The sequence below is a fragment of the Monodelphis domestica genome, chromosome 5 (genome assembly GCF_027887165.1).
Source record: "Monodelphis domestica isolate mMonDom1 chromosome 5, mMonDom1.pri, whole genome shotgun sequence".
NCBI lineage: Eukaryota > Metazoa > Chordata > Mammalia > Didelphimorphia > Didelphidae > Monodelphis > Monodelphis domestica.
Genome location: NC_077231.1, coordinates 101,652,900 through 101,675,607, shown reverse-complemented (window position 1 = coordinate 101,675,607; position 22,708 = coordinate 101,652,900). Strand labels below are relative to the sequence as shown.

The window sequence follows — 22,708 nt, the reverse complement described above, 5'->3', positions numbered from 1 at the left end:
CTGCAGTCTTGGAGGGTTTTGCCCACTTCACAAAGCTCTCCCTTGGATCTCTTTGGCTTAAATGGAAATGCCCGGCAGATAAAATGGAAGACGTTTTGGTAGTTCTAAAGTGGAATGTTGGTGGGTCCTCGTGAATCGATAAAGGGGAAAGGGGTGTTCTTTCCCTCCTTGCTGCTGCTTCTATAGAATAACTACCATTTGAGTAGGACATCTCATGTCATTTTAACACCTTACCCCCAAACACCAGCCATAGCATGGTATAGTGGCGAGAGAGCTGGGACCTGAATTCAAGTCCCACTGCTGGTTACTTCTTTTCTCATCGACACAGCCAACTTTCAAAGGGGCCCACCACCTGCACTGGTAAAAGGAGTTTCCTCATTTGGGAGTCCCCAATACCGGTGATACTTCAGGTGTATTGAAATTGAGTTTCCACAGAGGGGCAAGTCCCTTCAGGACCCCTCCCTTCTGTCCTGGGAACCCCCAGATGGGCTCCTCTCAGCTGCCCCCTACCCCCCACTGCCACTCTGGGATTGAAGGTGTGAATGTGTGCCCCCAACTCAGCCTTGAGCTCTCTCCTCTACAGATGCGGCCCCCTTCCAGCCATCCCCCTGCCCTTCCCTGCGCTGCGCCCCGGGACCAATTAGGTAACTTGCCCCACCTGGCTCTGCGCTCAGCTCTCTGGCTTCTCTCTTTCTGCCCTGGACCTTTCCTTCCAAACCGGGAGGGATGCTGCTGAAGAGCAGGGCCCCTTCCCCCAGCATCTCCTCTGTCTCCTAGGGGCTCTAGCCCCCAGCACCAGGGCTCCGGCTCTGGGCACAAAGGGAGACCCCCTGGAGTCCCCAGGAGACAAAGGGGGTGGCTGGGGAGTGTGGAGGGCTGACAGAACACCCCCTTCTGCCTTTTACTCTGGACCTCTCAACCCTCTCCTTCATCTCATGTTCCTCCTCTCTTCTGGCCTTGTCTGCAAGTTCCTGGGTTCGAATCTTGATTCTTTTGCCTCATAACCGGTGTGATCTTGGGCAAGTCACTGCCTCTCCTCTGGGCCTCCATTTTCTTCTCTCCATAATGAGGGCATTGGACAAAATGATCTCTACGGTGTCTTCTGGAACTGGTTGTCCTCCCCCCCATGTCTGGGAATTCCCTTCTGTGGGCTAATGGCGCTGTTTCCTCGGCGCAAGGCCAAACTTCCCCATCCCTATTTTGTCATTCCCTCTCCCCGTCCCAGCAGGGTGCAGCCCGGAACCCAGAGGATATGGACCGAGAGCGGCGGGAGCACGAGAGAGAGGAGAGAATGGGCCAGCTGCGAGGATCTGCTACGCGGGCCCTCCCCCCGGGACCCCCTGCTGGTGCCACTGCCAACCGCCTCCGCAACGTGGCCGAACCCGTGGCTACCAACCCAGCCTCCCGCATCCAGCAAGCTGGTGAGTTTGAGGGGCTGGGAAGAGGTTGGGGAATGGCTAGGAGGGACCCCTCCCCCCCCACCCCCCAGGACAAGTCTGGAGGCTAAAAGCTTAATCCTTTGCCTCGGGTCACACCACGGCTAAGGATCCGGGTTGGGATTCGAACCCAGGTCCTCCTCTTCTCCATTCCTCTAGGCAATACTTCTCCCAGAGCGATCTCACGGGTAGACAGGGAGAGGAAGGTGAGCATGAGGTTACACCGCGGGGCCCCGGCCAACGTCTCCTCTTCCGACCTCACCGGACGCCAAGAGGTGTCTCGGATTTCTGCATCACAGGTGAGTGCTTCCGCTGGCGCTGGCGCATGCGTGCTTCATGCCTTCACTCAGGAGTTCATGGAGGGACTTACCAAGCCGCTATGGAGGCTTAGACGCAGAGTGAGGCGCCCAGCAGGCAGAGAAACCCAAATGAAACCCTCCTTGCCTTCCGGGATCTTGTGTCTTAGAGAGCGAGTCACTTCCGGAGTGGGGGGGGGGGCGTCAGCATGTGGGGGATCAGGAAGGGCTTCAAGGGGCAAGAACAGGAGCTTTGACGAAAGCCAGAGTGCGGGAAGCGCTGTACCAAGTCTGGAAAGGGAAGTCGGGGCCAGATGGCAAAGCCGACCGGAGGAAGAGGCTATTCGACCTAGAGCCCCGGAGGCTTCTGGAGAAAGGGAAGTGGCAGGATCAGGCTTGGGAAGACAGGTTGGCGGTCCTCCGGAGGACGGATTGGAATGAGCCTGGAGATGGTGAGGGCAGGGAGCAAGCCGTGGTCCTGGCCACGGGGATGGAGCCGGAACTGAGGTTGTCGCTGTGGGAGGGGAGAGAAGGGATTGGCGACAAGACTTCACAGCTGGCTGACGCTGAGGGGTGAGGCCCAGCACCCGAGTAGAAAGGCTAACACAGGAAAAACGAACAAAATTTTAAAAATAGATGAGAGATGAGGGAAAGCTGGGAGTGGAGATGCCTCTGTGGTTCTGTCCTCCATGGGTGACTGGAAGGACAATGGTGTCTTTAGTGGAAATGGGAAAGTTTGGAAGAAAAATGAATTTGAGGGGAAAGATAGTTTAGTTCTGGGCATGTTGAGTCTGGGTATTGGTTTGCTTGTTTATTTTCATTTAATTTTTTTTCAATGAAGAAGAGTCCATTTTCTCTGCCTTCCATCTCCCCTGCAGGGACCCCAACACAGGGGGGGGGGGGGGAACAAATCAAAACACCAAGACCTTGTAATAAAGATGCATAGTCAAGTGAAAAAAAATTTTTTTAATTCCTACATTGGCCATTACAACCTCTGATTTTTTTTTTTACCTTTACCTTCCTTCTTAGAATTAATTCTTTGCATCATTTCCAAGACAGAAAAGCAGTAAGGGCTAGGCAATGGGGGTGAAGTGACTTGCCCAGCTAGTCACCCAGCTAAGAAGTGTCTGAGGCCAGCAGACCTGGCTCTCTATCCACTGAGTCACTGAGGGACATCTGATTTGAAATGTCCAACAGGCAGGTGGTGATCTAGGACTGAAGTTCAGGGGAGTCTGGGGCTTGGAGTTGTCTTTGTAAAGGTGATAATTAAGCCCATGGGAGCTGATGAGCTCACTATAAAAGAGAGTAGAGAGAGGGAATGGAAGAGAGCTCTGGGGGTAACCTGAGCTTAGGAGGCAGGACCTGGGGGATGATCCACCAAAGGAGATAGAAAAGGTATGGTCAACATATATTACTATACCTGTCAGATCTGTGGGAAAGGAAGGAATTTTAAGACCAAGCAAGAGATAGAGAACATTGCAAAAGGTAAAATGAATGACTTTGATTATATCAAATTTAAAAGGTTTTATACAAACAAAATCAATGCAACCAAAATTAGAAGGAAAGCAACAAACTGGGAGAACATTTTTATAACTAAACTCTCTGACAGGTTTAATTTCCCAAAATATATAAGGAACTAAGTCAAATTTACAAAAAATCAAGCCATTCCCCAATTGACAAATGGTCAAGGGACATGAATAGGCCATTTTCACATGATGAAATCAAAATTATCAATAAGCACATGAAAAAGTGTTCTAAATCCCTCTTGATTAGAGAAATGCAAATTAAAACAATTCTGAGGTACCACCTCACACCTAGCAGATTGTCCAATATGACAGCAAAGGAAAGTGATAAATGTTGGAGAAAAATTGGGACTCTGATACACTGCTTGTATGTTGTAAATTGGTCCAGCCATTCTGGAGGGAAATTTGGAACTATGCCCAAAGGGCAATAAAAGACTGTCTGCCCTTTGATCTAGCCACACCGCTGCTGGGTTTGTACCCCAAAAAGATAATAAGGAAAAAGACTTGTACAAGAATATTCATAGCTGCACTCTTTGTGGTGGCAAAACATTGGAAAATGAGGGGATGCCCTTCAATTGGGGAATGGCTGAACAAATTGTGGTATCTGTTGGTGATGGAATACTATTGTGCTCAAAGGAATAATAAACTGGAGGAATTCCATGGAGACTGGAACAACCTCCAGGAAGTGATGCAGAGTGAAAGAACCAGGAAAACATTGTACACAGAGACTGATATACTGTGGTACAATTAAATGTAATGGGCCAGGACAATTCAGAGGAATTTAGGAGAAAGATGCTCTCCACATCCAGAGGAAGAACTGTGGGAGCAGAAATGCATTAGAAACATATATGCTTGATCATGTAGTGCAGTAGGGATGTGATTAGGGTGTTAATGTTAAAGGATTGCTCTACTGCAAATATGAATAACATGGAAATAGGTTTTGAACAATGATACATGTATAATCCAGTGGAACCGCTTGTTAGCTTTGGGAGGGAGAAGGAGAGAGTGGGGGGAGGGGGAATTATGAATCTTGTAACCAAGGAAAAATATTCTAAATAAAAATTTAAAAATTAAAAAAAAAAGGAAAGGAAAGGAAGGTCAAGCAGGTAGCAGGAGAACCAAGAGAAGGTGACTCTTTTAGGGAAGAGAGAGTGTCAAGGAATACAGAGTTGTCATCTGTTAGGTACTGCAGAATGGCCCAGATGGATGAAGAGGGAGCTAAAAAGGCTGTGGGGCTTGGTGCTTATGAAGTTATTTGTTACCTGAGAGAGAGAAGGAAGAAAGGAGGGAGTAGATTCATTCATTCCAGGTGTAGAGTTCCTGCCTGACCTCAGGTGTGAAATGGGGTGAGAAGAGACATCTCTGACCCACTCTTCCCCCCAGCCCAAGGCCATTTCTTTAACTTCCATCTGAGAATCAATCCTGTAGATTGGACGAAGGCAGAAGAGTGGTAAGGGCTAGGCCATGGGGGCTAAGTGACTTGCCCAGGGTCACCCAGCTAGGAAGTATCTGAGGCCAGATTTGAACCTAGGACCTCCCATTCCCAGGCCTGGCTCTTACTCCACTAGCTGCCCACCTCAAGGCCATTTTTAAGGAAGTTTGTAGCTGCTGGCCAACCTGAACAGAACCCTGGGCCAGGTGTCCAGACCACTGGGTTCCATCCTTTGTCCCACCCTCAGCTATCTTTAGGATTTTGAATTAAAATGGATTTATTCTTTTAATTCTCCCATTATGTGCACCAAAATCCCAACAGCTGCCATCCATACTTTGACTCATCAAGTCTTCACATCAGTCCTTCAAGATTAGTGCTTCTTTTATCCTCATTTTTCAGATAAAGAAACCGAAGCTTTAGAGAGGGTGTAGCAAATTTCCCATCATCACCTAGCAAGGAAATGCTAGAGGCTGCCAGGACTTACTATGCCCCCAAGCTTTGATGAAGTCCTTTGATGAAGCTCCAAGGCAGGAAACATGGCCCCTGCCTTCCCTAAGCTTATAGGCTAGAGAGGCTGTGTGTCCTGGTGGACAGTCAGAGGAGACCTGGGTTCATATCCTGCCTCAGAGACTTCTGCATTGAAGGGAGCTGCAGTTTCCTCTTTTACAAATGGACTCTGCCTCCTCTCTGGTGCCTCCATTTCCTCATATGTAAAATAAGGTGTTTGAACTAGACAGCCTCCAAGATGCATTCTAGCTCTGTCCATAATCCTGTATAATCTGGATCCCCTTCTTCTCCTCTAGACAAGCGTGCCATTTGATCACCTCGGGAAGTGAGGGGAAGACGCCACCGGACCAGTGTTTGCTTAGGTAAGTCACCTTCTTGTTGGGTGACCAAATCCCCTGGACCTCACCCCTGCCCATCTCCCCAGCTTTAGGATCTGTCCAAGGGCAGCAGTAGGGTATCCCAGCCTCCATCTGGGCATCCTCCCTTTGGAAGATGGAGGGGGAGAAAAGGGAGGCAGATGAACTCTAGAGAGAGTCATCCAACATGTAGTAAGCACCTGTTCTGGGCTGGGTACCAGGGACATAAAGAGAAGGCTCGGGGAAAGATGGACCACCCTATTCCCTTCCTTGGGGACTTTGGCTCTTAGAAGGGCAGGATTTCTGATCCTGCTGATAAATTTGATTCAGTAAAGATATATTAAGCCCCTCCTCTGCGTAGAGCCAGGGTACACTGACTTGCCTAGGGGCACACAGCTAGGAAGTGTTGGAAGCCTAATGTGAACCTTTTCTTGGGTTCTGTGCCCTACCCTCAAGGAGATATGGTTTCTCAGGGTAGAATAGGACATGTGCAAAGGGAAGTAGGGAGTGACTGGGATACAGGAGAGAGGTCAGTCCTAATTCTTTCTCTTTCTTTGTCCCCCTTCTAGTGTCTTCACTCTATTTTTCTTTTAAAAAAATTTAAAAACACTTAAAAAAAGAACAAAAAGAAAATGGAAAAAAAATCCCACAAAGCAGACAATAGATTTTTGTTGCTGTCTGGGATTTTTCTTTCTTTCTTTCCTTTCTTCTTCCTTTTTTTTCTTTTTTGCCAATGGAGAAGAGACACGAAGCTCCCACTGCACCGATCTCTGGCCCTGGTGTCTGCCTTCTTCCCCAGTCTGCCTTCTGCCCTCTAGACCCCACTGAGGGGCCCTTTTGGGAACGCCACCACTCACCCCTCCTGGAGCCTTGCCAAGCCCCTCTTTATGCCTGCCCCATCCCCCTGCACAGTGGTGGTGGTGGTGGGGCTCTCTCCTCCTCCTGTGAGCCCAGGCTTGGGAGTCTCCAGGGGTCAGAACCCCTCTGCCTTCCCACCACACACTCCTGTTCTCTGTGTCAATGTTGATCCCAACCTCCTCCGTGTTCAAGGAGCCAACCTCTGGATGAAGAGGAAAAGGAAGGCGTGGATGGACAGAAGCTGTCTGGATTTCATGTTGTTCTGTGAAAGTAAACTCATGACACCCTTGAGGCCCTGACTCTGTCCATGGGGGCTTGGGTTTCTTGGTTCGACAGGCCTCAAAGCCACAGAAGATGCCAGCTTTCAAGGGTCACTCGTGAGGCCACCGGGCTCAAGTCACTGGATGCTTCCATGGCATCCCCTTGCCATTCTCTCCTTAGCACTGATGCAGGGGTTGGCCCGGGCTGAGTTGGAGGCCTGGGCCCCCCCTCTTTCCCTCCCTGCCCCCTGGAGCCTGGCAGGGAAGGGAAGGCGGCTGTGATCCTGGAGCCTCAAGAGGATTTCCCAGAAGCTGGGGTAGGGGGGTGGGGGTGGGGGGCAGTGATGGATGGTGTGGCTGTGGGTATGTCCGAGAGCGTGCCTGTCTGTGTGTGTCTATTGGGTTTGTGTATTCTCCAGGATGAGCGTTAAGGGCCTGGGAGGGTCCCTGCAGGATGCTGTGGGACAGCAGGCCCCTTCTCCCCCCAACTCCTTCACTCTTCAGTTTGGCTATCCCAGTTTTGATGCCCAGAAGGCCTCTCTCCTGGGCTGCCCAGGAAAGGAGGAGATAAGCCCCAAGCCCTCCTCGGATCCTGTCCTGCAGCGGAGGGGAACACCCCCACTCCCACCATCCTTGTTGGAGAAAAGAAATCCTTGGGAACGATTACTACCATGGACAAATGGGAAGAAATTGGCTCTTGGGTTTCCAGTCATCCACTGGGGGCATCAACCTTCCCTCTGTGACCTTCCGCTGCCCTGTTACCCCAGAGCTGGGGCCACCACAGCCCCTATGGGATCCATGAGAGAATGAGATGCCTGTGGGGACTTTGATTTTTATTTTTAATGCTTTCTATTTAACATAAGTTTTTTGTTCTTGTTTGGTTTTTGCTTTTGTTTTGGGCTGTTTTTCCTAATTTATTTACCCCTCTTTCTCTGTCTTTTTTTTCTTTTTTTTAACTAAAGAGTAAATCTTTTTATTACTTTGTAATTTAAAAAAACGGAAAAAAAATACTGAAGAACTTTGGGGGGAATTTTGTACTTTTTTCCTGTGTAAATATTGGACTTTTTGGAGCTTTATTGTGGTCGTTAATTTGGAGTAATAAAGTAGAAAATAATCAAGTGATTTGGCTCACTTCCCTGACTTTTCTTACCTTGCTGCTCATGGGGTTAGAAAGAAGATTCAGGTCCAAAGGACAGAGGGCTGAGAACACAAAGAAACACCAGCTGGAAAGGAGCCTTTAAGACTTGCCAGTTGGATCTGCCTATTTTACAGATGAGAAAACTGAGGCCCATTTCTCACACAACTGACTACCTGTCCCATTCTCAGAAAGCTTGAGTCTTTCCATATTGCCTCTAGGAGAAAATTGGTAGGACGTGATTTGAACTGGGGCGTTCTGATTCCAGACCCATCCTCCTGAACCACACTGCCTTTTTTTGGGATTATCTATATAGAGTCATCTTTCCACTGTGGAAAGTACAATAGACTCATTCAACAGATCTAAGTTTGAATCTAGAATTCACCATTTACTTAGCTAAATGACCTTAGACAAGTCCCTTAAACTCCCTCGCTCTCAATTTCCTTATCTATAAAAGAGCAATGATCATCCATGCACTCCCCATAACAGTTTTTGTAAGGAAGTGACTGATATTATTAATTGTTATTATTACTATTTCCTCTGCATTAAGGTTATTGATGGCTTATAAACCAGCTATTATTATTTTTTCTCTTTTTTCCTCCCTAATCCTTACTATCTGTCTTAGAATCAGTACTGTGTATTGGTTCTAAGGCAGAAGAGTGGTAAGGGCCAGGTAAAAGGGGTTAAGTGATTTGCCCAAGATCACCCAGCTAGAAAGTATCTGAGGTCACATTTGAACCCAGAACCTCTTCTCTCCAGGCCTGGCTCTCAATCCACTGAGCCACCCAGCTGCCCTTGAATTAGGAGTATGAACAAGACTGTGAGGGTACTCATCAGCTCTACTATGTATGCCACAGGACCTTCCTTTCAAGGCCCACTCAACTGCCTGCCTCCTCCAAAAGGTCTTTCCCGATTAGGCCACCCCGTAGTATTCTCCATTCTCTGTATTCCTGTGGTTTCCATTGCAAAGGGAATTAAATGTTTGTGGTTGGACTAAGTATATGAGAATTTAAAGATAATACTGTGGTAGCCAATTTAAAAATATTATAGCTCAAACCAAAATGACTTTTAGTTTTATTTACAAGAAGGTGGAAAGAGTAATAGTAGAGAAATGTAAAAAAGGGTAGAGTGAGAAGTCTAGCTTATCACTAAATGTTGCTCCAGTCTTGGCTCAACCCACATGGGGTTCATTAACCCCTCAGCAGGAGGACTTGGTGTTGAATTAAGCAAGAGTTCAACCCTTGTGGCCTCCTCCAAGAAGGGGGGACTTCTCCAGAGTTAATCTCTCCAGAAGCCAGGAAAGGAAGGCCAGCTTTTCACTCACCAGGAGAAGATCCAAAGGTAGAAGATCCAGGAGCAGTCTTACCAGAAGCAGTCCAAAAGTAGCAGTCCCAGTCCAAGCTCCTTCAACCCAAAAATTCAGGACAAAGGTCTCTTGCACAATAAGTTCATCACCTTTTATAGTGCTCTTTTTTTTTTTTTAATTTTTAAACATTATTTTATTTGGTCATTTTCATTATAGTGCTCTTTTTATATCACTTCCTGTCACTTTCTCCACTTTACAGGGACCGGTTGCCATCTTTAAATTTGCAGGCAGTGTTTGTAGGTTCCACCTCATCCTATGAGGGTGTAAACTCTTATCAAAAGATTCACAAATTTCTGACTGATAGAGTTGAGAGTAGAGCTCTAAGTGACTTTCAAATTCCCCCACCTAGTGTCAAGGAGGAGTATTCTAGCTTTGGTTGATTAAATTTAAAAATAGGCAAGAGGAGAGCCAATCCCATCTTCACAAGCCCACAATGGAGGCACAACTTAGAAAAATCAGGAGGCCCCTTTATCCTCTACTAAAGCTGGCCAGATCAATTCTTGAATATGATGTTTAGTTCTAGGCAGGACAGTTTAGGCAGGTCATTAGGAAGCTGCATGGCATCCAGGAGAAAATGGGGCCTTAAACCTGCCTACTTCCCGAGGCAGAGGACCAACTAAAAGAATGATCGAAGAGGTGTGGAGCCGAGAAAAGAAAAGGCTGAGGGAGGTTGTGCTACTTATCATGAAACTGGATTTGTTCTTGGCCTTTGATGCCAAAACTGGGATCTATGGATATTAGTTACCATCTGGTCAAATGAAAGTACTCTCGGAAATGACCAGTCCTCTCTTACTTGTCAAATCCAGCAGCCTTTGACCACGCTCTTCTCCTGGATTTTCTCTTCTTTCTAGGATTTTATGACTCTCCTCTCTCCCAATTATTCTGCCTTCTCAATCTCTATGGCTGGTTCACCATCTTTAACACATCCCCTAACTATGGCTCCCTTCCTAGGACTCTATCCTGGTCAATCTTTTCTCTCCGTGTTCTCTTTTTCTCTTCATAAACTCATCAACCTTAATGGGTTCCATTATGACCTCCTTACAGATAACTCCCAAATTTATATATCCAGGTCCAGGCTTTCTCATCCCATATCTATTACATGCTTCCACCCAGATGCCTCGTAGACATCTTAAACTCATTCATTTAAAACTGAATTTATTCTCTTCCCCCCCAAACTTTCCCTTTTTCCTAATTTCCCTATTTCTGTCAAAGGACCACCATCATCCTTTCATTCTCTCAGATTTGTCATTAACCTCAGCCTTGTCCTCTGTTTCTCATTTTCATCCAATCAGAGGTTGAAATGTTGCCATTTTTACCTTTTTAATATCTCTCACACCCAACCTCGTTCCCCTACCTCTATGAAGCCTAGGCAGCCACTACCTTAGTTCGGGTCCTCATCAATTCTTGCCTAGATTCCTGTAACAAGCCTACTAGGTACCCCAACCCAGCCTCCACCTGCTCTAACTCATCCTATGTATAATTGCCAAAGTTAATCAACTAACAAGTTGTTATTCACCTCCAGAATAAAAACAAAAAAAAAACAAAAAAACACCCCTTTGTTTAGGTTTAAATACCTTCCTGACCTGGCTCCAGCCCATTTTCCCAGCCTCATTGGACATTATTCTCCCTCCTCCACTCTTTGATGCAGTGTCTGTTCCTCACACACATCATTTCTTCTCTGGTCTTCATGCCTAGAATGCACTCCTTCCTTATGCCTCTCTTATAGAATCTGTCTCTTTCTTCAAGACCCAGATCAAGGAAGGACCACAACCTGTAAGAAATCTTTGCTGATGCCCTCCCTCCAAAGTACCTTATAGCAACCACTTTGTATTCATTTCTATTTCTTCTCTTTTAAAATTAACCTTCTGTCTTGGAATCAGACCTTGGTTCCAAGGCAAAAGAGAGCTGTGGACTAGGAAATGGGGGTTAAGTGACTTTCCCAGGGTCACCCAGCTTCAGGAAGTATGTCTGAATTAAGATTTGAACCTAAAACCCCCATCTCTAAACCTGACTCTCAATCCACTGAGCCACCTCACTGCCCCCTCTATTCTTTAGAGTCTTCTGTACATGTGTTAATTGCCCATTAGAACAGGGATTGCTACTTTTGTAATAAATAAACATAGTGAAACCAAAGAGCTGGGTCTTAAAATAGTCACTTTTTTTTTAATTCAGAGGAAAAAAATTCCAGGTTCCTGCAGTTTTAGAAAAGGAGGAAAAGTTATTTTTTTTATTGAGTATTGTTTTCCTACAAGTTTATCTATGTAAATAAATGGTTTGCTTCTTAAAAATAAAAAATAAAACAAAAAGAACAGGGATTGCTCCTTAGGAATGGGTTGTATTTGTATCCTCAGTGTCTGGCACATAACAGGTGTTGAAACACTTGGTTGACTGATTTGCAAAGAGGCCAATTCAGGATTGTCCCCTCGTGGAATGGGCTGCTTTGGAAGGAAGGGAGGGAGTTTGCCCATCACTGAAAGATTTGGGGCACAGCCTAGATGCCTACTTATTGGATATGTTTACTTTAAAGCTCTAGCCCTATCAATTCCTAGAGGTAGGGGAACCAGTTCTTCTTTCTGCCAAACTATTTCTGTAAAGTAGAGGAATTGGACTAAATTAGCCAGGGCCCATGGGTTGTGGAGAGATTTCACAAAGTTTGAATTGGATGGAGAAAAGAAATGGCGTCTTTATTTGTACTCACTGAAATTGAGTTCTTCCTAAGGAATGACTATAGGCAGCCCAGCTGATTTTGAGCAGGGTTTCCAAAGTTAAGGACTCCTGAGTCACCAGAAGATCTCCAAGGGCCCTTCAGGCTCTAAGGCTTGTGATTCTAATGCTATGTACTCAAGTCACTTAGGGCTCAGTTTCTCCCTCTGCAAACAGGGTTGATGCCTCCAACAGGCTTGGAATTCACCAGTGAGAAACGCTAAAGTACTGACCCCAATCTGAGCCTGACACGTCTTTCCTCCACATTTTTAAAGACAAGGAAACTAGGTCTCAGATTGGGGAAGTGATTTGCTTAAGACCACTCAGCCCATCCCTGCCTGGTTTAATCCCAGGAATTTGCTGTCACCATAACTCAGCCCTGACTTCTTCCCCTGCCTGCCCTGATTCATGCTGGAGAAGGGAATTCTGCTCAGGTCCCAGTCAGGCAAGATGACCTCTGAGCTTCCTTCCAGCTCTGCAGTCCTGTGACTCATGTTCTCAGAGGTTGAGGTCCAGGCTGGGCATGAGGTCATCTGGCTAACAGAGTAGAAGGGAACAGGGGGCTGGGAATAAGGTACAGGCATGTTCCTGGAAAGGCACCTATTAGGCACATTTTATCATCTTTTTTTTTTAAATCTTTACCTTTTGTCTTAGAATCAATACTGTGTATCAGTTCCAAGGCAGAAGAGTGGTAAGGACTAGGCAATGGGGATCACAGGCCTATGTAACATAGGTAGGAAGGGCCTGAAGTAAAACTTGAACCCAGGACCTCCTGTAACCAGGCCTGGCTCTCTATCCACTAAGCCACCTAGCCACCCTTTGTCATCTTTTTAAATGCATTGGGGAGCCTGCCATTCAGAGGTAACTTCTGGAGAATCCTTCCAGTATTGAAGAATCAGTCCTTGGTTTATCTCTCCAATTTTCATTCTGTTTCCTCCTCCCTCCCTCCCTCCCTCCCTCCCTCCCTCCCTCCCTCCCTTCCTTCCTTCCTTCCTTCCTTCTTTCCTTCCTTCCTTCCTTCCTTCCTTCCTTCCTTCCTTCCTTCCTTCCTTCCTTCCTTCCTTCCTTCCTTCCTTCCTTCTTCCCTTCCTTCCTTCCTTCCTTCCTTCCTTCCTTCCTTCCTTCCTTCCTTCCTTCCTACCTTCCTTCCTTTCTCCCTTCCTTCCTTCCTTCCTTCTTCCCTTCCTTCCTTCCTCCCTTCCTTCCTCCCTTCCTTCTTCCCTTCCTCCCTCCCTCCCTCCCTCCCTCCCTCCCTCCCTTCCTTCCTTCCTTCCTTCCTTCCTTCCTTCCTTCCTTCCTTCCTTCCTTCCTTCCTTCCTTCCTTCCTTCCTTCCTTCCTTCCTTCCTTCCTTCCTTCTTCCTCTTCTGCTGTCTCTTACCAGAGTAGAGATCTAATGATCATCCACTTACAGGTTGTGTGACTCTGCTCCAGTCACTTAATCTTTCACAGACTTGGTTTCCTCATCTGTAAAAGGCAGATAATAATAGCATTTCTCTCCCAGGGTTGTTGTAAGGATCAAATAAGTTAACTTAGATAAAGTGTTTCGCAAAGAGCTCTGTGTTAGGGGAGAATTCTTGGGAGATGACTGTAGTGTCTAAAAGGGAATGAGTCAGTGAAACTTTAATAAAGGAATTAAAGACCAGGAACACACCATCCCTTTGGACACAAAGACTAACCTTGTTCATCTGCTGCTCAGCCTACTGCCTGGAAGGAGGGAAAGCTGAGCTGGTGCATTTTGGGTCATGTCTGTGAGCTCAGGGCATTTATGCTGCGTTTTGAGACCCAGAATCCTTGGCTTTATAGCTCTTTTTTCACAGGCCCATCTTCCTCCTAAAAGAGATCAGTGCCATCCCCAATGCCCAAGGTGATAGCATTCATTCATTTATTAAAGGCCTTCTATGTGCCAGGCACAGTGCTCCGTGCTGGGAATTCCAAGATAATCCACAGCTCTCCTCATCTCTGTCTAGACTTCTCTCTCTTCATGGCCTCTTCCTTTCTGGCAGATTCAGTGATCACTGGCACAGAGATGATCTCCAAGCCCATGTTTCCATCTCTCACCAGCTTTCCAGAAGAGAGCCACCAAAAGGCCTCTGTGGCTCCAGGCTCTCCCCTCTCCAAACCGTACTGTAAATGCCACCAGATCATGCCTTTCGAATGTACAGTTCTGATCTTGGCACTCACTCAAACCCCTAAGAGTTGGCTTGGCCCATTGGCTTGGGAGTCAAAGGTCCTGCTGCCACCTTTGTGATTAGGTCATTTAACTACTTATAACGTCATTGATTTAGAACTAGAAAGGATCTTAGAGGCCATCAAGACCAACCCCTTCATTTCATAGATGAAGAAACTGAGTCACATAGAGGTTAAATGTTTGACCCAGGGCCCCACAGCTAATGTCTGAGGTGGGATTTGAACTCCTGTCTTCTCTACTACACCAAGCTTTCTTTCATTGACCTCACTTAACCAACTAGCTTCAGTTTCTACATCTGTAAAATAATGACTTTAATATCCCTTTTAGCTCTATACCCATCTATGATTCTGTCATTTAATGACTCTTGACTATTTATTAAATTAAGTCCAGATTTCTCATGGCATTCAAGGCTTACCACAGTCCGGTGCCAACCCACTTTTCTGAGCTCATCTCCCATCCTCTCCCATTCCCAAGGCTTTCCCTAATGTGTGTGCCCCCTCCGTATTCCTGCTGCGATCCTTCCGAAGGCTGATTTAAGGCTTCTTCCTGAAGCCTTCCTTGATTTCCTCCAGTTCCTACCTGGCAGGGGACCTCTCCTTCCTTGAATCTCTCCTATCTCTTTGGGCCTTTTCTTTGTACTTGTGAGGTTCTAATTTGTATGAAAGTTGGTGCTTTGGGGCAGGGACTCCTGGGTGCTTTTTTATCTTTGTGTGCCCAGCACTGAACAAAGCACCTCGAGCCTAGAGGAGCTGGGAAGCACCTTCAGAACCTCTGGGTATCTTCCTGGTGTTTGTAGATGAAAATCAAAGGCCCTGAGAAGGGAGGCAGCTTTCCAAGAACACAGAGATCATGGTGGCCATGTCTTATCTATTTCTTAGGGATGCAATTAAAGACCTGGGTGGCCATTTGTTGACACCCAAAGACCTAAACCTGTCTATGAAAGATAGAGCCAAGTTTGGAGCTATGCCCCCCAAATGTCAGTAATCACTCACTATGTGCCAGGCACTCTGGCAAGTGCCAAGGATACGGAGAAAAGCAAAAACGTTGTCCTTGCCCTCAAGGAGCTGGCATTGGGCCCAGAGAGCTCCCTGCTGGCCATATACCCCAAGAAGATCCAAAAGAGGGAAGTTCCATTTTGCACCTACTTATTCCTAGAAAAACTTATGTTAGCAAAGTAGGAATAGATCCCTTGGAGAATGGCTGAGCAAATTGTGGGGCATGAATGTGATGGAAGGCTTTATTGCACCAAGAGAAGAAAACAAATAGGAAGAATTCAATTGGTCTACACATATTTAATTAAACACTGGCTATATGCCTAGAGAGAGGCAATTGGATGGCTCAGTGGATAGAAAGCTGTTCCTGGAGTTAGGAAGACCTGAGTTCAAATCCAGCCTCAGACAATTAGTAACTGTAGCGGTGGGCAAGTCCCTTTACCCTGCTTGACTCATTTTCCTTGTATGCAAAATAAATGGAAGGAAATGGCAACCCACTCTGCTATTTTTTTTTAAACCCCTACCTTCTGTCTTAGAATCAGTATTGTGTGCTGGTTCCAAGGCAGAAGAGTGTTAAGGGCTAAGCAATGGGGGTCAAGTGACTTGCCCAGGGTCACTCAGCTAAGGAGTGTCTGAGGCCAGATTTGAACCTAAGGACTTCCCATTTCTAGGCCTGGCTCTCAATCCACTGAGCTACCCAGCTGCCCCCAGTCTGCTATTTTTGCCAAGAAAACTCCAAATGGGGTGCCTAAGAGTTGTACATGCCTGAATAATGATATACCTATAGGTACCTACTAGATGTTGGGGGTTCTAAGACAGGAATGTCCAGGCTCTCAAAGAGCTTACATTCTAATGGAGTTCTAAAGAAATATGAGAAGACTATCTAAACGGTCGCAGAATGAAATAAACACAATTGCTAATATTTGTATTGGGCTGAAAGGCTTACAGAATGCTTTGCATATATTGCCTCATTCAATCCTCACAGAAAGCCTTTGAGTTATCCATTTTACATATGAGAAAACCAAGTGGGACCCAGCTAGTGACTGGCCCAGGGTCACATGGAGGGTAAGGAGCAGATGCCCAATTTATACTCAGGGGCTCAGGACTATAGTTGCATGGAGGAAAAGAGCCCTACCATGAATCCTAGGAATTGGAATGGCCCGTCTTGGTCCTGGAGAAGGGATGAGGAAGTGCATCCCCTTCCTCTCCTGGGAAAGGTTAAGGAATGATGGGCACCTGACATTGTAGACAAAACTGTGTATATTGATTGATTTGACTTAACTGTTCTCTTTTGCTTTTTTGTTTGTTTTTTAATTTTAATTTTAATTTTTAATTTCAATTAATTTATTTTTTTGTTCTCCTTTGTTCCAAGGTAAGGCTCATTGGGTAGATTGAGCAGGAGAGATATATACCTAGAATGGACAGATGCAAAACAAGAATGGGCATCCATAAATTTTAAATCAAGGAAAAGATTATTAAAGAAATTCATTTAGAATAGGGCCAGTAAGTATCCTCTATTCAGACACGTTATTCCACTCTCTCCCCGAGGGGGGCACATGTACCTGGGCCCAAGAGGACCTGAATTAAAATCCTTACTAGCTGTGTGACCCTGGACAAGTCACTTAAACTCTGCCTGCCTCCAATTCCTCAGCCCTAGCCTGAGGATCCTGACTCTCCAAGGCTTTTTGTGAGGATCAAAGGGGATAATTGTTGTAAAGTGCTTAGCACAGAGGCATTGTTGGGGTTGGCCTAGCCATTCTCCAAGGTCCTCCTCAGCTCTAAGCTGCTGTGACCCAGTAGAGTCAGGGTGATGTTGGAGAAGTTTGGCCTGGAAGAGAGAAGGCCGGAGGCTGGGGACCTCAGAGCCGACTTCACAGAGGGCAGAACTAGGCCCAGTGGCCTGCAAAGAGACCCATTTAGGGCAAATTCCAGGATGAACTTCCAAAGGCTTGGAGCTTCTCTGGAAGGGAATGGGCTGTCTCAAAGGGATGGTGCCATCCAGCACTGGTTAGGTGGCCTTTGGTAGCCTGGGCAGCCGCTGAGCCCCCTCCCAACTCTCTGAAGTTCTGACCAGGAGGGCCTGGCTTTGAATCCTCATTCCACAGGCCCATGGGGACTGGGCCAAGGCCTGTGCCTCTTTTAGCCGCCTTTTCCTCACAGGACATCTCAAAGGGTGAACGAGATGATTTCCAAGTCCAGGATTATGGTCCGGGGCCCACAAGGACTTATGGACCCACTTCTTTGTTTTCGGAAGCTGTGGCTGTCCCTGTGAACAACTTCCCTGTTTGCTCCTCTGCATCCAGTGACAGGGTGCTTCCTCCACCTCCCAGACTGAGAAGACGAGCACCCGGCATCCCTCATGTAGGGCTATCAACAATTAGGACTCCTAACTTGGGCTGGAGCTCCTTGGGTGAAGCAAACACTCTGCTCAAGTAGGAACTGCTTCTCTATAACTCCTTGACCTTTCTGAGTCACGGAAGCAAGTTCCCCACGGCCCAGACACCTCTCCTAATGGACTCCTAGGAGTGGCAGCCTTGACAGCCCAAACAGCCCTCCCCCAAGGGGCCGCTTCGAAGATTGTTGGCTCGGTGGCATGTGTTGCTCTTGGTATAGCCTTCAAGAGCTACGAATCTCCTCCGCGAAATGAGAGCTCAGAGGAAGCCTCCATCTCTGTAACCTCGAAGGGGCCTGCTGTGAATTCCAATGGCCTATCCACTGTAGGGGTTCCATAAAACCTCTGGACCAATGGGGAGGAGGTGCTAAAATGGGTGGTGGGGCTGCTGATGTCAGTGATGTTCAGTAATATGTGATAGGGATGGAGGAAGTCGTAGCAGACATGAGGGGAGGAGGATGCTGGGAGTGGGGGCTCGTGAGTCTTCCCTGTGTGTGTGCCCCATTATGGGCATCAGAGGGGGGGGAAAACAGAAAGTCTCTTTCTAGGAAACCATCCAGAAAAGGGCCCCGACTGGGTTCTAGACTTGCTCTGTGTCCTTGCGCATTCCCTGGACCCCTCTAATCCATGGTCTTCTCCTCTGAAAAAGGAGGCTCTTGGGGGAGATGACCTCAGAGGCGCCTTCGAGTTCTAGAGCTTATGACTAGCTGAATTCTTATTCTTCTGACCCTTACTAGCCGAGCCCTGCAGCTCCTTTGACATTTCCCCGTGATGTGTCTGTCGTGAAGGGCTCAGGGACACTTGGGCACTTCTTCCCCATCTGAACCTGATCTGCCCATCCATGTAGATCCTGGAAGTGTTGACCTCTGGGATGCTTCAAAGGCAGCAGCACCGAGTGCCTTTACTGTTTCCTTTACAGGATAGGACACATCTGAGCAGAGGGGAAGCCGAGTGCCTTCTTTCTCCTTACTGAGGGCTATCTCCACCTAGACGTCTAAGGAAACCTTTCAATGGGAGCTGGGTCTACTTCCCTTTTACCTAATTTCACCAAGTCCCTGTTTTCTGCTTCTGGAGAGCAGAAGGTGAACTCATCTTTTCTCCTCCATCCTCTGGTGTAGGGATAGTGTTGGTTAGCCCTTATTTCCAGAGGACCAGTGACATCATGGGGGTCCTTGCCTGGCAAGTCACATGGATTTTAATCAGCCTTCACCCCTCTTCCAGGTATCCAAATCCGGTGGCAATCCAAAAGTCAGGACCACTGAAGGTGGCTCGGGACGCAGTGGATGCCCTTGACTTGTTTGGTGTCTGACCAAGCCCTAAGCTCCGCACCGGGCCTGCTTTGACAGCCTGTGGCCATTCTGCCAGAGGAAGTCTTCATTTGGGGAGAGAGATCTCTTCACTCATGGAGGGGTTTAAGGCCTGTCAGTTACCCTCAGCCTGGCTCAGCCTGCCTGCTGAGATGCTTTAGGGGGTGAGACTTCTTGGAGAGATGGGTGACAGGTGGACACCGAAGCTGTCTTCCTCATCAGTCAGCATCCTTTTGGGGCTTCCAAAAGACAAACAAACCCATTTAGACTCTCTACATTCACCCTTCTGTCACCTACCTTCCTCGGAGGGCAGCTGAACCCAAACAGGCAGATTTCTCCAGGATAGGGGAGGGAAGCCAGCAACTATTCCCATCTCCTGGGACTCAGAAGGGAAATGGCAATTCTGTCCCTCTGATACTAAAGATCTAGGGGGCAGCTAGGTGACTCAGTGGATGGAGAGCCAGACCTAGAGATGGGAGGTCCTGGGTTCAAATCTGACTCAGATACTTTCTAGCTGGTGACCCTGGGCAAGTCACTTGACCCCCATGGCCTAGCCTTTACCACTCTTCTCAGAACCTATACACAATATTGATTCTAAGATGGAAGGTGAGGGTTAAAAAAAATTGTAAAGGTCCACAAATACTCATCCCACTAATACTTCTCTCATGGACACAGTGTTTTACAATTCAGACAGAGACAACAGCTCTCTTAGGGGTGGCAGGGCAGTGGTTAGTGCTAAAATTAACACTCATAGAGGTTATAAAACTTCTAGGATTCACAGCTGCTATTAATAGAACCCTAAATGGCTGTTTTACTGCTGCCTGACTTGGATTCCACAAGAGGTCATGAATCACAAGATTCTAGAGCTGGAAGTCAACCCCTAATTTTACAGGGGAGGAAACTGAGGCTGAGAGAGTAGTGTGACTCGTCCAGGGTCACACAGCAGGTAAGTATCTGAGGCAGGATTTGAACTTAAATCTTCTTGACTATAGGCCCAGCACTCTATTCACATGTATGTTGGGCCATGAAGGTCAATGACCTTTATCCATGAGTGGAAAATCACTCCTCCCCAGGAATGACATAAAACAGCTTCTGCCTGGATGACCCAAGGGAGCAGGAGCCATTTCAGGCCTAATCTGTGTCTTGCGGGACCTAGGGGACAGGGAGAGGCTCTCTGACCCAGTTTCCTTTTAAATATATCATCTCCTCCCTCCCCTCCTCCATCCAGTTTAATTTTCATCCCCCTAACAATTCCCTCCTGAGCCAGGAGGGCAGATCAGTGAATGGGGGAGTAGGAACTGGAGGGGAGGTTCTGGGGTCTGCCTGGTGTGTCCCTGGGTGCCCCCCTCCCTCCATAAGGTGCTGCAGAGCTCATTCTGAAGCCAGCTCATCTCTGCCCAGGTTTTGGAGAAGCATTTTGGAGAGATGCCCCAGGCTTTAGGGCCCACAAGTATACGTCAGAGGCAGGGCACTAACAGATCTTCCTGTCGCCAAAGTTTACTACCCCAGCTGCCCTTTGCAAGCAATTTATTCTCTTTTCAATTAAATATTCTTCTTTTCAAGAATCAGTCATTTCTGCCCCCTCTTTCATTTTCTCTACCCTGTAAAAAAAGGGGGAAAGGAAAGCTAAGACCCCTCCCCCAACGAGGGAGAGGGGCCTTGTGACAAATATGCAGAGGCGAGCCACGTCCATCCCTCCTGGCCTGGCCTTATCCCATCGTGCTCTCTGAGCCCCTCCTGTGCATCTGGAGGTGGAGAGCCAGCTTCCTCTCCATCACTTCTCCAGGTACCACCGCATTGCTCGAGGCTCTCAAGGCTTTCACAGGTGCTTGTTATCCACGTTATGGTATACATTGTTCTCATGATCCCTCATGCGTATTACTCTTGCTCCCATTTGGCTAGTGGGAAAATTGAGGCTGAGACACTTGGCCAGAGTCACAGGAGGCGCCGGCAATAATAAATGCTGATATTTATATAGCACCTACTGTGTGCCAAGCACTGTGCTAAGTGCTTTATAATCATTAGCTCATTTGAACTTCACCACAACCCTGGGAGGTAGGCGCTATAATGCTATCCATTTTTACACGAGGAAACTGAGGCATACAGGTTAAGTTTCTGACCCAGGGTCATACAGCTAATAGGAGTCAGAGGAAGGATTATCCTGGTGAACTCCATCAGGAGAGACCTTCAAATCCTATTTCCAACATTTGCCAGCTTTGTGGCCTCAGTTTCTTCATCTGTAAAATGGGTATAAAAATGACCTGGTCGCTCAGTAGGCTCCAGTGAGACAAAGTGAATGAAACCCTGTTGTGTAGACTTTGTAAATGTCAGTAATAATGACAGAGCCTGGGTCAGTTTCAGGGCCTGTGGATTGGGGAGGGCATGTAATAGGCCTGGGAAGTGCTCTAGGAGTATGTCCAGAAGAAGAGGCCTCAGGAGGAGAAAGAAGAGATAGAAAAGGAAGAAGACTGAGGAGGAGAAGGAGAAGGTGGAGGAGAAGAAAAGAAGGAGAAGAACGAATGGGAAGCAAAGAAGAGAAAGAATGAGGAGAGAAAAGGAGTAAAGGAGAAGAACAAAGAAGGGAAGAAGGGAGAGGAAGAAAAAAAGAACAGCAAGATAAACCAGGTGGGGTGCACGGCCCCTTTAAGACGCCGCCGGTGAGCTCAACTCTGCTTCCCCGCCCCTCTGTAGCTCCTCCCTTATCTCCGTCCTCCCTCCCACCTCCAGCGGCACTGGCGGTGGCGGCCCAGTGCGCCTGCGTGCCTCCTCAGCAACTCCCGGTGCTACCCCAGTCATCTTGGCCCGGCGGCTGCTCCGGCAGCAGCGAGACTCGGGCTACAGCCGCCACCGCCTCTCCTGCCCGCCATGGGCTCCTGAGGTAACTGCCGACCCTCTCCCGGTGGAGTTGGCGGAGAGAGGGGGGGGGCGGGTCTTAGCGGGCGGGAAGGGAGAACCTCGGGGCCGCGGGGCTAGGGGGCGAAGGGGGCGGGGCCGGGAGGAGGAGGGGATGTGCCCCCGCCCTGCCTGCTTCCCACTCCGTCTAATCCCCCCGCCCTCTGCCTCTCACTCCATCCTAATCCCCCCCGCCCTCCTGGTCCTCCCGTTCTAATCCCCCAGTCCTGTTCTGCTCTAGCTGGCTCTGTTCTAATCCCTCCGCCCTCCCTGCCTCTCACTCCGGCTAATTCCCCCGCCCTCGCCCAACCAGCTCGGTCCTAATCGGCCTCTCATTTCGTCCTAATCCCCCTCCCTGTCTTCTCGCTTGCTCCGTTCTGATTCCCCTTCCCCCCTCCGTATTCTGTGCCTGGGAGCCCTGGGCTTTTCTGGTGCTGGCCTGCACTGACCCTCTCCCCTTCCACACCCCAAGGGTGCGACGTGGCGTGGCGTGATGGTCCATCCCCTCGTGCCATTGGACCTTCCCGTGGAGGTGTTGTTGGGGCCAAGTGATGAGGAGGGGGGCAGAAGGAGGGTGCCACCAAGGTTTAGGGATGGAAGAGTTGCCCAGATTCACCACCCCAATTTTGCAGATTGGTAAACTGAGGTCTAGAGAGCATGTGACTTGGACCCTCCGGGAGGTTCAGGTTGATCCATAAAAGGCTTGGAGGTTAAACTGGAAGGGACCTCAGAGACCCTCTAGCCCAATCCCCTCATGTTACAAAGAGTGGTCCAGATAGGGGAAGCAACTTTTAAGAACCTAGATATAAAGCTGGAAGGGGCCACAGGCCAACTAGCTCACCCAGCCACTCCAGAAAGGTTAAGAAGGTGACTTGGAGCGAAGGTCACCCAGGGATTCAGGGTGGGATTTGAACTCAGCTCTTCCAACTCCAGAGCTGGAACTCTTTCTCCCAGTACCATGCTGCCCTCAGTGGACCTCCTAACCCTATATGCAAGGCTGTTTCTACTCCTTTAGAGTATAGGCACACAGTCAGGACATTCAGTCTGGGTACATATATTCTCTC

General features: G+C 47.9%; 2 protein-coding genes across 14 annotated transcripts in view; both read left to right on the top strand.

Annotated features, from left to right (window-relative positions):
* The window catches only part of CSNK1E (casein kinase 1 epsilon), a 73,806-nt gene extending 66,016 nt beyond the window's left edge, over positions 1 to 7,790 (top strand). For 3 of the 10 annotated variants that reach the window (XM_056798935.1, XM_056798934.1, XM_056798936.1), the window contains exons 8-12: positions 584 to 644; positions 1,226 to 1,421; positions 1,596 to 1,735; positions 5,491 to 5,556; positions 6,120 to 7,790. In XM_056798935.1, the coding sequence (XP_056654913.1) occupies positions 584 to 644; positions 1,226 to 1,421; positions 1,596 to 1,735; positions 5,491 to 5,507 (414 nt within the window). In that variant the 3' untranslated portion in view covers positions 5,508 to 5,556; positions 6,120 to 7,790. The remainder of the gene's footprint in view (positions 1 to 583; positions 645 to 1,225; positions 1,422 to 1,595; positions 1,736 to 5,490; positions 5,557 to 6,119) is intronic. The other 7 variants (XM_056798944.1, XM_056798942.1, XM_056798938.1 and 4 more) reach the window with 6 other exon arrangements.
* Positions 7,791 to 21,459: 13,669 nt separating this feature from the next.
* TMEM184B (transmembrane protein 184B) overlaps positions 21,460 to 22,708 on the top strand; it is a 53,587-nt gene continuing 52,338 nt past the window's right edge. For 2 of the 4 annotated variants that reach the window (XM_056798931.1, XM_056798930.1), the window contains exon 1: positions 21,460 to 21,630. The gene's annotated coding sequence lies outside the window, so the exon portion shown is untranslated. The remainder of the gene's footprint in view (positions 21,631 to 22,708) is intronic. The other 2 variants (XM_056798929.1, XM_007506192.3) reach the window with 2 other exon arrangements.